The sequence below is a fragment of the Lepus europaeus genome, chromosome 9, assembly GCF_033115175.1.
Source record: "Lepus europaeus isolate LE1 chromosome 9, mLepTim1.pri, whole genome shotgun sequence".
Lineage (NCBI taxonomy): Eukaryota > Metazoa > Chordata > Mammalia > Lagomorpha > Leporidae > Lepus > Lepus europaeus.
Genome location: NC_084835.1, coordinates 60,270,062 through 60,285,513, shown reverse-complemented (window position 1 = coordinate 60,285,513; position 15,452 = coordinate 60,270,062). Strand labels below are relative to the sequence as shown.

Here is a 15,452-nt window from a genome sequence, read left to right as displayed (position 1 = left end):
TTTCAATATTCATTTACAACTAATCCATGTTCATCTTTAAACAACACTGTGCGGCCTGTGCCCTGGCTCACTTGGCTAATCTCCGCCTGCGGTGCCGGTACCCCAGGTTCTAGTCCCATTTGGGGCGCCGGATTCTGTCCCAGTTGCCCCTCTTCCAGGCCAGCTCTCTGCTGTGGCCCGGGAAGGCAGTGGAGGATGGCCCAAGTGCTTGGGCCCTGCACCCACATGGGAGACCAGGAGGAAGCACTTGGCTCCTGGCTTCAGAGCAGCGCAGTGCTTCCGATGTAATTCTTATCCTTGCTTCTCTGTAGGTGAGATGTTTTGTCCCTCTTTTTTTTTTTTTTTTTCCAATATTTGTTCTTCGTCTTTGAGTCTCTGCAGTTGGAATGTGATATGACTACCTATAATTTGGGGCATTTGTTCTGCTTGGTATTCTCTGGGTTTCCTGAATGTGTGGTTTGGTGTCTGACGTTTCTTTTATGAATCAGTCATTATTGCTCCTAAACTCTTCCTCTGTTCCTACCTCACTTCTTCTGGTGTTCCCACTGCACGTACTTACACCTTAGTGGCTGTCCCACAGATTTTGGATCTTCTGGTTTGTATTCAGTCTTGAGTCTTGTTCTTTGTGCTTATCCGTTTGGGAAGCATCTGTTATTCTGTCCTCGAGGTCATAGATTCTCCCCCCACACTCCAAGCCACGTCCAATCCAGTGAGCCCTTCGAAGGCACTCTTCATTTCTAGTACAGTGTCTTTCATCTCTCATATTTCTTCGGGAGTCTCTCTTAGAATTTCCATCTTTCTGCTCACCTTGTCCATCCAGTCCTGATGCTGTCTACTTTTTCCATTAGAACCTTTAGTGGATTAATCATGGTGGTTGTAAATTCCCAGTGTATTACATCCAACATCCCTGCCATATCAGTCTGGTTCTGTAGCCGATTATCTCTTCAAACTATGTGTTCTGCCTACCTGTATACCTCATGTTTTTTTCCTCGATACCTGCACATGGTATATTGGGTAAAAGCAATCACGTTAAATAGGCCTTTAATGATGTGTGGGTAGGTGTGAGGGGAGGCATTCTACAGCCCTACAATTAGATCCAAGTCTTAAGTGAGCCTGTGTCTCTGGACTGTGACCTCACGATGCCTCTCAGTCTTCTCCAACCCCTGCACTTAGCGGGGGCAGGATGGTTAAAGTGGAGCAGAGTTGGGCAGGTCTGTGAGGCTCTGATAACACTCTAGTAGGTTAGCCTCTGGTAGAAGAGCTTCTTTTTTTTTCTTTTATTTAATGAATATAAATTTCCAAAGTACAGCTTATGGATTACAATGGCTTCCCCCTCCCATAACTTCCTTCCCACCCGCAACCCTCCCCTTTCCCACTCCCTCTCCCCTTCCATTCACATCAAGATTCATTTTCAATTCTCTTTATATACAGAAGATCAATTTAGTATATATTAAGTAAAGATTTCAACAGTTTGCACCCACACAGAAACACAAAGTGAAACATACTGTTTGTTATAGCATTAAATAGTTATAGCATTAAATCAAAATGTACAGCACATTAAGGACAGAGATCCCACATGAGGAACAAGTAAGTACACAGTGACTCCTGTTGTTGATTTAACAATTGACACTCTTATTTATGGCATCAGTAATCACCCAAGGCTCTTGTCATGAACTGCCAAGGCTATGGAAGCCTTCCGAATTCGCCGACTCTGATCATATTTAGACAAGGTCATAGTCAAAGTAGAAGTTCTCTCCTCCCTTCAGCGAAAGGCACCTCCCTCTTTTTTTTTTTTTTTTTTAAGGGAAAAGGTTTATTGAGGAACACCCAACGGACCGGAAAGCTGATTCCAGCCAAGACTGGGAGAAAAGTCACTCATCTTTTGTAGGTAGAGGGGTTTGTCTGTAGAGAAATTTTGAACAATTATACAGCATTAAGTGGGGAAGAGGACCATCAGTACACATAGGCTGGGAGTAGAGCCATTGGTGGTAGAGTAGAGGTTATGGTTACAAAGGATTGAGGCCCAAGTACGCTAGACAGGGTCTAGAACAAAGGACAGAGTCATTATTAGAGGAGCTAAGAAAGGTGCTGTCTAAGCTACAGTTATGTTTTCTGGTTGAGAGGAAATAGAACCTGACAGAACCACTGGGGAAACACCTCAAGACATTGGTTAGTGTAGGTGATGACTTCTTGGATAAGATCCCGATAACACAGGCTACAAAAGCAAAACTAGACAAATGGGATTTTATCAAACTCAGAAGCTTCTGGGAAACAAAAGAAACAATCAATAGGGTGAAGAGATGTCTGACACAATGGGAGAAAACACTTGCAAGCTACTTTTTCAATAAAGAATTAACTAAAATTAATTAAAATTAAAAATGAGAAGTTTTTTAAAAATCGAGGAAGAGCAAATGAAACTCCACTTCTACAGTTGGAACTGAGCTTCAATTCCAAATCTAGCCTTCCTCAACCACCTGTTATTATGGATGAGACCCTAAGAGCTGTACACAAGAACAAATTAGAATCCCAGGAAATGACTCAAAGCCTCCCTAACCAAGCACGGAACTTTGGATTAATGAGTTGTCATAAACCCTCTTTACTGATGCTTTGCTTCAATGATGATTGATTCCCATTGGAGAGGAATATCAGATGCTGCCTGCCTTGTGCAAAACTCTGGTTAGACACTAGGGACTCAACTTGTTCAAAGCATATTTAGTTTTGAGGTAAAGCCTAATATTTAGTTTTGGGGTGATTTATTATACTTTAAAGAAATTTGGTGATAATGATAATGTAACCTGTAAGGAAATGTAAATTAAAAAAATTCTTTACTGAAGATAGCTTGTTGTTCTAGAATCAGTACCTGTTCTATCAGAGAGATCTGGTGTCCAGTCCTAGCTCTACTATTTGGACAAGTTACTTAACTTCTCTGAAAATTTTCTCATCCGTAAAAGAGAAAGTAAGAATAATGCCCACAAGATTCCTAAGAATAAATGAGAGATCACATGTAGAGATCTACAGTGGTTATATGCTGTATGTTCATTTATACTTCCTTCCAATACAATGAACTGTATAACAGCAGACATAGCCTCAAATCTTATTTAATTGAGCCACACACTGTTCTATTTTTAAAATATTTTATTTTAAAATTAAATGATTTTAGGGGCCACCATTGTGGCGCACTAGGTTAATCCTCCGCCTGCGGCACCAGTATCCCATATGGACGCCAGGTTCTAGTCCCAGTTGCTCCTCTTCCAGTTCAGCTCTCTGCTGTGGCCTGGGAAGGAAGTGGAAAATGGCCCAAGTGCTTGGGCCCCTGCACCCGCATGGGAGACCAGGAGGAGGCACCTGGCTCCTGGCTTCAGTTTGGTAGCTCTAGCCATTGTAACCATTTAGCGAGTGAACCAACCAACGAAGGGAAGACCTTTCTCTCTGTCTCTCTCTCTCACCGTCTGTAACTCTACCTGTCAAATAAATAAATTAAATGATTTTAATTATTTTTAAATAAAAATATTTTTAAAATATTTGAGTTAGTTGGCAATATTCAAAAATTAAGACTTGACATAAAATCTGGAAACTTGCAGTGACTGAGACATCAGTCTGTGGGAGCTAAGTCACTGCTTTCCCTCTTTTTCTGCAGTCTCCAGAGCTCCCTGATGTCTGACACAGGTTCCCTCAGTTAAATTACCTGCCTGATGCCAGTGAAACTTTTATGTGTGGAACATCTGATGAGTGTAAAATGTGGTCAAAGGTTAAAGCTGGAAGGCTTGCTGAGGTCACTGGAAGCCATGTTTTCAAGGAGGTCCATGGACATAGAGTACATGTTTAATGGATATGAGCATGAAGTTGTAGTCTTGACTTGACCTCTGTTTGACTTGAGCATGCTCTCAGGGTTCCTGAATGGAATTTTCAAGTGGCTAAGGAAGATCAGCAATGACATGCTTAGTGGGACCTCTCTGAAATGAGTTCCTGCAAGTGGAAGATGAGAAAGATGTTTTCCATAAAAGCCTCACTTTTATTGGGGTGTGCATCTCCCCCCACCCTCAGCAACAATAGCAGTACAAGAAGGACACTGATACTGTCATTTCCTAACCTTTGATTGGAGGAATTCAAGCAGGAACTGGGCAAGTTGCCTCTACTTCTCTATTATAGGCAGAACAAAAAAGAATATTGAGGCAATTATCTGCTTAAATCAGTCCAAAGCAAAGAAATGTAAGCAGAAAGTGGGCATTTTGCCTGAATTCCAAAGCTAATTATTGCAGTTCTCCACTTCAGTGTTCCTGAGGAGACCTGGCCTAAGACTGTCTTTCCAGTGAACTGGCAGATTGAGAAGTGGAGAGAAAATGTGTTACTGTGAGTGCAGCTATAGAGATGGAGGCCGGGGCTGCCTCTGCCCAGAACTCCTCACAAGAACCTCCTGAGACCAAACCAGCACTCACACCAGCACGGCCGGCTGGGAGATGGAAGGCTCTATGGTCAGGTCTGCACGTGGAAAGAGAAGGAGCACCAGTGCCTACAGGGGTCACACTGGCTGGCCCTTCCAAATCTTACCTTTACCCTGTCAAAAATGTTACTACTGATGTTCATTTTTCCATTTAAAAATCTATCTTCATTCCACCAACTTTTAGCAATAAAAGGGGCAACTTATTAATGAAACTCTTCTGCCTTCAATGTATGAAAATAAAAGATTATTATAACTACAGGCAAGAAAGCATTTGGATTATGTGTTACTTGGAAATGATAATAGAGATTACCCATATGGTGTAATGTTTCAGTGCCTCCCGTTGCATTAGCAATGGCCTAGTACGGGTGCAATTTTGATTATGTGGCTCATTTTCAATTCTGCTGTGTCCTAGGTCAATCAATGTCAAGATGATTTACTAGAAATAGCTGCCATTTTCTTTTGTAACTGCTGCTAGGTGCTCAGGCAAAACTAAAGTATTTTAGGACCCAGTTACTTAGGTACGATGGTGTTAGGTTCTGTCTAACCCTAACTTTATCCCTTCTCCCTCAGTGTCTCTAATTCTATTCTTGTCTTCTTGGGCACATAAAGCAACCTCTGGTGGGAAGATATGTAAAAAATGGGTTTTACTTGTTTATGTCTGTTGGTTTCCCTCAGGTTTTTATAGCTTTCGTGTAGGCATCTCTCACTTCCAATTATGAGTTTTTCATGCTCAGAGAGCAGGAGGCAGAGGCCAGGATTAACCTTTGTCTCCAAGACAATTGGAAATTTCCCTGTTGTTGTCCACTGAGGGAGGGAACAGTGAGGACGTAGCTACGCTAAATGTTCCAGGGAAGCCAGCCTCATGACTTTTTTCTTACTGTCTGCTCTGTAGGGGTTTGCAAACCTTGATGGGGAACTAATCTGGGTTGACTTGGGATTTGGTCCAGTGTCGCAGCCTTCTGAGAATTCACACGTGTCCCTCTGGTTCTTCCGAGACCTGAGCTCTGCTGTCCTCTGCTCCTTTATGCACAAGCTCCAGTGACACTTTCTTCACTCCTCACCTGGTTTTGTGTCTTACTCTCACCGTGTGCCTTTTAGATTCATTCTTGGATTTCAGGTGGTACCCAGTTCATGAGGGTTCAGTCAGTTTTGTGATGGTCTGAAAGCAATACACGTTAAGTAGAAACCACACTTCAGATCTTGAATTTTTAATTTTCACGGGCTAGCACTGTGTGGTCCAGTCCCCTGTTGGGATACTGGGCAGGAGCTGTAAGTACAGCTCCCACTCAGCCCCATGATCACAGGGCAACAGCTGAGGCTCTCCAGTGTGCTATGCTGCTGAGCTGTGAGCTTTGGTGGGTTAGAAGCATGATCCCTTCTTCTGAGGCAGCTCTGATTCTAGTTTGTCTTGGATGCGTAAAACAACCTCTGATGGTAAGATAAATAAAACTATCTGTTTATGCTGGTTTCGCTTTGGTCTTTATGAAATATCTAATATGGATTTATAATATTTCCAACTTGCATTGGTTTATTGCAACAGAAACCCAAGATCAAGTCAAGGAATATGTATTTCAGTATTACCTGGTAAATATTTTCTAGAGGAAATCTTCTCTTTGACACTGTGTGTGGAAATGTACACAATTATTTAGTACCGGTTTCTGACTCCAGAGCATATTAGTAAGCAGGAAATGACTCTGTTGTTCTAGGATCATTGGCCATTTTAATTTAGGTTATAGTAGGAAAAACATAATCTTTTAGGCCATGATTTCTTTGAGGATAGGCAGTGAACGCTTCTCATTCCCGTGAATGCAGCTTGGCAAAGTGTCTTATATATAGAAGGCACCAGAAATAAATGACTGTTTGAATGTCATTAATTCAAAAGAAGTTATTCCTGAACGTTGGCCAATGCACAGGCACAAAATTCCCCTTGTCCATTTCCATGCGTATCTACACGATTGAATTCTCTGTCCTAAGGAAACTGGCCAAGAAGCGGAAGGAGACGATGAGCAGCACCCGGCAGGAGATGACTGTGATGGTGAACTCCATGGACAAGAGCTATGCTGAGCAAGGCACCAACTGCGACGAGGCCTTCTCGTTCATGGACACGCACAATCTGAATGGGAGGTGTAAGTGCACATAGTACTTGGCTTCTCATGCTTCTCTCTGGCTTTCCAGGATTCTATGTAGCACTGGGTGATTAAACCAATACAAGAATTTCCTAAAGAACTCTTGTGCCCTGTTGGTTTCTCCAGTTACTTTAAGTGATCCTGAAAACTCCACGTGCTATGGATTGCTTAGCAGTGATGTTGTTCCGGGGATATAGGGGCAGATCAGAGAGCGCAGGAAACCACACTGAAGTTTCTGTAAGATTTTGAGAGCATTAATGTGATGAAGCCTTGAGTCGCTCCAGTGGGAAGGCACCTGTTTCTCATCATCCTTTTTGTTGTTTAGATCCCATTTGTAAGCAAGCCAGGTGTGGAATTACCCAAGGGAAGCCTGTTATAAAACAGTTCCCTAAATGGCAGTAACAAGTTAATTGTTTATTTGTTTAGTAGACAGGTTCAGCCTTTATTATAGGCTATTAGTAGCAATTAATAAATTAAACTGTATTTCAACTTCCCAAGACTTAACACTTCACACCAGGTGGGTAAACCAAGCTCAGCTAATACCTTCCCCCACTACACCTGTGATCCAGGTAGAAGGCATTATTCTGGGAAACTAACAATTAGATTGACTATATGAAGTACAAGAGGAGCAATAGCTCTCAAGAGACCAGAGGGAGCCCCCCCCCCATTATCTTGCCCACTCTGTGGGCCAGGACACACCTTCATAAAGTTCAAGGTTGTGACATTTGTATATCCTTTGGCTGATCTGTTTTCGGGGATTATTTTTTGCCTCCCCTCAATAAATACCACAGGGGAGAAAAAAGGATTTTTCACCCTCCTCCTAGTTTTTATTTATTTTATTTTATATTTTGTTTGAGAGGTAGAGAGACAGAGGCAGAGCTCTCATTCACTGCATCACTTCCCAATTGCACTCAATGGCCAGGGTTGTGCCAGGCCAGAGCTGGAAGCCAGAAACTTGATCCAGGTCTCTCAATTGGGTGGCAGTGGCCCAAGCACTTGAGCTGTCACTTGCTGCATCCCAGAGTGCCCATTAGCAGGAAGCTGGAGTCAGGAATACAGCCAGAACTCGGCCCCAGACACTCTCATGTGGACTAGGCCAAACCCCCACTCCTCCTCCCACTGTTTGAGCCAAGAGAAGGCCTCATCACACCTCATCCCTTGGGAGTGACCCTAGTGGTGAGCCTTATCATACCACTCTCTTAATGCCTGTAAAACAAGAGAGTCCCACAGCTATTATAAAGGAGGGTGGAGGTATGTATAAGATCTTTTCAGATTAGGAGAAAGTACTAGAAGCTTATGAAATTGTAAGATTTATTTATTTATTTGACAGATAGAGTTAGACAGTGAGAGAGAGAGTGAGACAGAGAGAAAGGTCTTCCTTTCATCGATTCACCCCCCAAATGGCTGCTACAGCCGGAACTACGCTGATCCAAAGCCAGGAGCCAGGTGCTTCCTCCTGGTCTCCCATGCAGGTGCAGGGCCCAAGCACTTGAGCCATCCTCCACTGCCCTCCCGGGCCACAGCAGAGAGTTGGACTGGAAGAGGGGCAACTGGGACTAGAACCCAGTGCCCATATGGGATGCCGGCACCGCAGGTGGAGGATTAACCAAGTGAGCCAGGGCACTGGCCCCGAAATTGGAAGATTTAAAACCAAGCATAAACATATTTGTCAGAGTGGAGAATAATCTGTCCTCAAAGCAACTATGAGTTGTATCATCAACTGCAATATGCTATAAAAAGAGAGAAATATATATTTTATACTAAAAACAATATTTTGATGCATCTTATTTTAACAGCAAGGTAAAATAATCAGTGCTTTTATATCTTTTTTGCACATTGTTACCAACCATGTGAAATGTCTAAGGTAATTAAGAGGCATTATTCTCCCTGGCCCTTGCATATTTTATAGGTACTTGAGTTTGGGGTTTTTTTTTGTTGTTGTTGTTGTTGTTTTATTTCTGTTTTTGTTTTTTGGTTATTGATTTCATCAATTGCTCTCTTTTTTTCCTGGCAGCTTATCAAAAACATAGATTATAAATGTGATCCTTCTGTATTTTAGAAAAATATCTTACAAATGATAGGCAGCCTGAGTTCTGGTCCTGGTTCTGTTTTGTACCAATTCGGCACTTTAAAATTACAAATGCAGGTCAAGCACTGTTCTAAAGGAATGACTCTTGCCAACTACAGCAGGTTAACCTGTCATCAGGAGAATCCTAGCTTGTAGTGTCCTCAGGGATTGGAAGGGCTACGCATCGATAGGATGACGTAATTGCATGGTAGTATTCTCATCAGGAGCACAGCATGAAATACATCGTATAACTACTGCAGAGGAGTGAAGGGTTAGACTTTGGTTGAAGCACTTGGAGTATTCAAATCCTTACTTTTAAAGAAATGAAAGTGTTTTCAAAACATCAATCAATTAAGACATTAAAGAGATTTAAAAGACTAATTTTAACACAGAAATATCCATTTTTAATGGAATCAGATAAATTGGATAGAACTGACTTTCCCTCTTAATAACAGGAAAGAAGAGAAAGTATACTAGTGGTGTTTTGGAGGAGTATTTCAAAAAAGCAAGTGTATCTGTAAGGATTTTAGAGACTAAGAACGGTATGGACTATCACCTGCATTTTTCACAAACCAAGTCATAGCAATGAGGAAGAGTCTCTAAATATCAGGTATATGAGGAAGGAAAGGCTTTAGCAAGCTTCCAATACACTGACATTCAGAACGTTCTTCAAAAGCCATGTGTAAACACATGCCTCGTCTGCCTTTATTTGTAAAAATTCAGCTTGATGTGCAGCAGAACGAGCAAAGGCTAGGAGTCCACACAGAAGTTTGATTAAATTCTGTGTTCAACATGGTAGGCATGCTTGGTTGCGGGTTTTTCCCTCATTTGTGCGGGAGGAAAAGTCGTTCGGTAGCAAAAGGGTGCTTGTCCTCTAAAGGCCAAAGAACCAGCCAGAGACACCCGAGAGTGGAGGTGGTTACCGGGTAGATTCGGGGAATCTGGTGACATGTAGTCGCCACGGCTGGCCCCGGCCACGCGTGTATCTGGGTCTTACCTCCCCACACCCGCTGACCAGCCCTTCTTTCATTTACAGCCGTGTCCTCACCATCGTCCTTTACAATGAAAACCAACACACTGAGCACGTCGGTGCCTAATTCCTATTACCCAGGTAACGGGTCCTTCCATGGCTTCACGTCTTCGCGGTCCCCTTAAGCAGCCAGCTCTCTCAGCCCCACCGCGCTAGCGCAGTGCTTGGGAGCTTAGGCTGTTGGCTCTGTTGTCACCCAAGGCTTTCTAAGGCTTTCTAATGGGAGATCGGGGGACCTTTCACAGTCATTTACTGTTCTTTCTCTTTTTACTTTCTCTGCATTGACCTGCTTACGATGTATGACAGATCCATTTGTGCCAACTGCAATTCTAGGTGAGAACATTTCCCTTTCCCACAGTCTATGGCAGGAGCAAGGTAGTCAGTGCCGCTCTGTAGCAGACTGGAGTGCTAAGGCTGGATGGCTCAGGGATGATAAGGGGGCCGGGGTGGGGCGGGAGTGGGGAGTTGGCTCTGGGAGGAGGGGGTGGGGGTAGATGATGAAGACTTCCTAAAAGAGTCTCCAGTGACAGAAGGGTTTCCTGCATGTATGTTGGGGACAATTCCACAAGGTTCCCAGGGACAAGCCCAGCCCCAGTATTCTCCCTTTCCATGGTCAGAATTTAAAGTTAGGTCTGAAACCAGGGAGAAAAAAAAATTATCACCCCTCAGCTGTGTACTTCCTAAAGCTGAATTCTGTCCATCGTAATAGCCTTAAAAGTGAAAATACCTTCCTATTTTCACTTACCGCTAAGCACCAAGGACTTCCATTTCAAAAGAGCATTTTTTTTCTAATGATGCCAAATGTTATGCAGAAAAATGATCACAACACAGTTTGGGCCCCCTCCCCAACCTGGGAGCCACTGGGGTGCCCCCCCACCCCAGCTTTCTGTAGTGTCTGTCACACAGTGGAAATGCCAAGGAGCTGATGTTCTGAGCAGCGAATGGCAAGACGGCACTTCATCCTCAGATGGTTTATTATGTGTCAGATGTCACGAGAAATGTACTCAAATGTCAGCCCATGTGGGCAGAATGCATTTGAAGTATGAAATATTCCCAGCAGGGGGTTACAGACAAAAATTCCCGTTTGTCCCATATCAGAAGGGTGAGGAGAAATGGCATTAGCTGGCTGTGATAACCACACAAGCATGCGCTACTGTTGCATCTGAGACGCACAAATAACCCGAGTCTATCACGGCTGTGTTCTCTTTCTACTACTAACCTTACCGAGAAGGAGCACAACACAAACGACTTCCAGGTATATAACAATTCATCGTAGCCAGAGTTCCATCCTCAGCTGTTTGACTTCCTCTTCCTGATTCTCTTTATAAAGGTTTTATCTCTTTGCAACATAATGTTTTCCCCCTGTGCTTCTCTTTTCTCTAAGTTGTTATGATTTTTGTGTAGAGGGTAATTTGTATTTTCCTGAGCATTCTCTGGGTTTAAGCAAGTTTGTTGCTTGAGGAAAAAGAAATGAACCAAGACAGGAATGTAGGAGTAGACATAAAATCCACTTCTTTAATTTTGCACCCATGAAAGCCAGCTACCACCCCTTGCTTTTTACCAACTGGAAGAGAAAGAAACCTTCAGTTTTATTCTTTGCATAAGTGGGGTGTCGGGCTACTCACCGGCACCCAAACAATGTAAGCTATCTGCAGATGTCATTTGCAGAGTCTTTTGAGGTGAAAATCTGCCATTTCTCTTATTGTGAGGGCCTCCATTCCCAGGTTCTGACTTTGATGGAGCTGTGAGTAGGGAGGAACGGAGATGCAGGTTGTTAGAAGGACGAAACCGAGCAAATTTCACAGTAGGATGAAGATGAGCTTATTAAACAAATATCATTTTTTTGAAGTTCCTGCTTTGTTATTATGAACACTAATGGCCTCGTTTAAAGTTGGTTAGGCTTCTTGAAGGAAGAGAGTTGAATAGACAATTCAAGTAGCAAAAGTGACGCACATCATGAGACTGTCCACCAGCAGGACAAATACCTGTTACTGACCCTGTATAGCTTATGAATGTACCAAAGTCACCAACAGCAGTACCTGGGAACTGTGTTCCTTACAGCTTACTGGCTGCAAATGAGACACTGCATATTGCATAAGAAGGATTGGTGAAGGTAACACTTGAAACCATGGAAGGAAGACAAGCTGTGTATCTACTCTGGCCCTTCCAGGAGATGGTAGCAGCTATAATTTGCATTAAGAAAAGAAGAAATGCTTTGTTGTGAATCAGAGCTGGGCATTATTAAATCCTCTGGTACCTTTATCTTTTATCCTCACATGCTTAGGTGCCCAGACCCAACATACAGAGTTTTAGTATATCATTACCTCATTTGCTTGCAAAGATCAATACCTGGATGGGTGGATGGATGGATGGATGGATGGATATGGGGGTGGGGAACATGGGAGGTGGAACCTCTGCCATATCAAAACATATAACATTCATTGCAATTCAGATTTTTCCAACCAGCTTATTAAAAATTCAGGATAATTCATTAAAAACATAGGTAGAATTAATTTTCAATTCCTAGAAAACCATCAGAACTATAAGCAGCAAGCATTTCCTCTTTGATATTTTTAATTAAAAAATCTTAGGGGGTAGTTTTTAATAAATACAGGAAATTAATATTGTGTCAGCCATATTTTTAAGAATCAAAGGAAACTGATTAATCACTCTTTTGAACAGAATCAAGAATTTCTAATAGTAGAGGTAACCCACTTTCATAACAGGTATTGCCTGAGAAACCTATCCCCTCTTCAGTATGTACATACTAGACAGCAGCAATCTCTTCCTGGGTGGACTTGGAGGTGTTTTAAATGTGTTAAGACATGTTCCATGCCAGTAATGAGGCCAAGGTGTCATAGTGCAGTGCGGGAAGATCATGTACAACAGTGACAGTGGTTGTGGCTCTGTGGATTTAAAACTTCCAAAAATACCCAGGTCTGGGATCTGAGCATCACCAGGTTGCTGGTGTATCCAAGTGAAAGGCCTGAATCATTTAGGGGAAGCCTAGGAGGTCAGCCCACAGTGGAGAGCGTATTAATTATGTTCGTCCCACAAGCTACAAAACTGAGAGAACAAGAGAGGCACAGAGGGGAAACTAATTAATGTTCCATTTATTTTAGCCTGAAGAGCAGGGCTTCCTGCTGGAGCACCTGAACACTCCAGGGATTCAGTCCTTCAGCAGGGATCCTGGGTCCCAGTCGACAAAGCCTGGCAGTTGCCAGCAAGCAAATCTGATGTGACAATTCCCAGGTTTATGGGTGACTGTGAAAATGGGAACCTATGAATTGCTGAATTTCAAAGCAAATCCAAATGAAAGAAAATCATAAAGTCAACTTACCACCCTTTTTTATTTTGTCTTTGTGTCTTTAGCCACCTTGTAGTGATCCAGGTGCCATTTCAGCAAAGCAACATAGCTATACACTTGTGTACCACCTCTCATACCATGCATCTCAGGTGCTTTGCAATGCAGACAGAAATGAGGTTCCAAAACCAGGCCCAGCTCATCGAGCACCCCAACACTAAATGGCCTTTGGAGCCGAACCTCTCAGTAAAAAAACTAAAACCAAAAAGGAGAGCTGAATTCCCTACTGAAAAGCAGTATGGTAATTTTGAAAAATTGAGCGTATCCTTTCTATGTGTTTTAATTCTTTATACCTTGAAATCAGTATTTATATAATATTCTTATTTTAAGTGATTTTAGCTCTGTATTTTAATGATGCCCATCCTCAATCACAAAACAGTTAAAGGGATTCAGCATGACAATGAATTAACCTGTAGAATATGGACTTCTTAATCTAATAGCACTTTCCCGCAAGACATTTTTAGTAGCTATCATTTTCTGCAGTTCATTCATCTAACTTACTAGTAGCCCATGAAAATACAGTTTCTTTAGGCTTGTTTGACCAAATTTTGACGTTAATTTTGTAGTACAATTTGGTTGACTTTCAAGAAATGTAAACGACAAAAATGTATTGAATACAAATATGCCTTATTTAGTCATTACTTGGTTCATGGGGAAATGAAAAGCAACTATGACACTGATTTTAACCTTTTTATTATTGAGTGTTCAAATTAAATACCTCCATCCCCACGAGGTTTTGCCCTCTGACCACCTCCGAACAGAAAACTTAACCAGAAATTTAAAGCACAATATAAAAACTACCTGTAATTCTTCACACAGTACTATTGCTTATGCCCTGTTTCCTTTTTCTCCTCCTCTTTTCTCCTGAAATGTATCTTCTTAAAAGTGCCAATAAATGGTAAGTTCCCCGATTCGCCCCATGGAAAGGTCGTGGAGGGAGTGGGAGTGTGTGTCTAACCTGTAGATTCTGAAGAAGCCAGCTGGTGCCACCCTGTGCTGGCCTGCATGTTCACGCTTGTAGAACATTCCATGTTTGCTGTGTTGGTCCACAATATTTTGTCAGCCTTTCAGATACCAGAGCATGCAAAGTGAGTCATCAAAACGTTATCCCCAAACCAAATTCCCTTTTATTTATACCATGCTGCTTTAATTTCCACATTTCCATTGCTAGCTTTATAAGCCAAACCATTTTGTGCACTTTTCTTTTGCTCATACAACATCTGTACAGAGTTTATTTCCTTCATCATAAAAACTAGCAATCTAATGTTTGGAGGAACCCAAGACCAGTTTTGCCCCAGGTCTTGATGAAGTTTCAGACTGAAACTTCTACAAACTTCAGCACGGAAAGGCTAAAAGACTCTTCTCAATTAGCTTTGTGAAAGCAATATCTCGTTTGGACTGCTTTGTAAAAGCAACGATTTCTGCCTCCTTCCTATCAGTATTGCCAACCCCATTGAAATTTCTAAACATTTAACTTTTCTTTTTTGCTGAGTCATCGTAGTGATTACTGCAGCCTTAGGTTGAGGGACCTCAGCAGCCAGCTTCTTAGCATTCTCAGTGATCTTGACCTAGCCTTCTGGATCTCCCTCATTTTCCCATCGGCCTTCTTTTCCCAGATGAGACCCACACAATGGCCAGCGATACCAGCAGCCTGGTGCAGTCCCACACTTACAAGAAGCGCGAGCAGACAGACGTACCCTACCAGACCGGGCAGCTTCACCCCGCCATCCGGGTGGCGGATCTCCTGCAACACATCACGCAGATGAAGTGTGCCGAGGGCTACGGCTTCAAGGAGGAATACGAGGTGAGCACGAGCTCCTCATCGGAGTTCTTTACCAGTTCCTCACTGGACACAGGGCCAGGTGCTGTGCTCCCAACTCACTGCATGAGCCATAGGCAGCCTAGAGAGATGCAGAGAGGTCTTTCATCCATGCATCCATGTCCAACACATGCTACCAAGGCATTCACTCATGGGCGACGGATGGACAAGGAAGAGCTCTCCACCTTTTACCATTTTCTGCAAAAATGTGCATTGATGATAGGGGTCCACCAGGCTGTCATCTCCCCTTTCTTTATCACCCTCCTTGACATTTCATGTAATTAAGTGCGGTTTTAAGTTCCAATAATTTTATAGATGGTATCTCAGGAAGAAACTATTCACTTAAAGCAATTACAGACCAACCGATGATGTCATGTGTTGGGAAATTATCAGTGAAGACACTGGCTCCTGTCGTGGCTATGACAACAGCTGCTATTGTCCTATCAGCCCAGAGAGCATGCTGCTGTCTGGATTCTTGCATGGACAGTTGTTGTGGGCACTTCCCGGAAAGGTGACATTCTTCAACTCTATGTAAAATGCAAGGCTTAATCCTTCACAGCCTCTGCCCTCAGCTATTTCTGTTGGAAGGTCGTTCACAAACTGA

The 15,452-nt window shown here is 42.7% G+C and overlaps 1 protein-coding gene across 2 annotated transcripts in view; it reads left to right on the top strand.

Annotated features, from left to right (window-relative positions):
- PTPRM (protein tyrosine phosphatase receptor type M) overlaps positions 1-15,452 on the top strand; it is an 884,602-nt gene that overhangs the window by 698,139 nt on the left and 171,011 nt on the right. Inside the window, exons 15-18 of one of the 2 annotated variants that reach the window (XM_062201376.1) lie at positions 6,416-6,567; positions 9,672-9,746; positions 9,972-9,998; positions 14,646-14,833. In XM_062201376.1, the coding sequence (XP_062057360.1) occupies positions 6,416-6,567; positions 9,672-9,746; positions 9,972-9,998; positions 14,646-14,833 (442 nt within the window). The remainder of the gene's footprint in view (positions 1-6,415; positions 6,568-9,671; positions 9,747-9,971; positions 9,999-14,645; positions 14,834-15,452) is intronic. The other variant, XM_062201377.1, reaches the window with a different exon arrangement.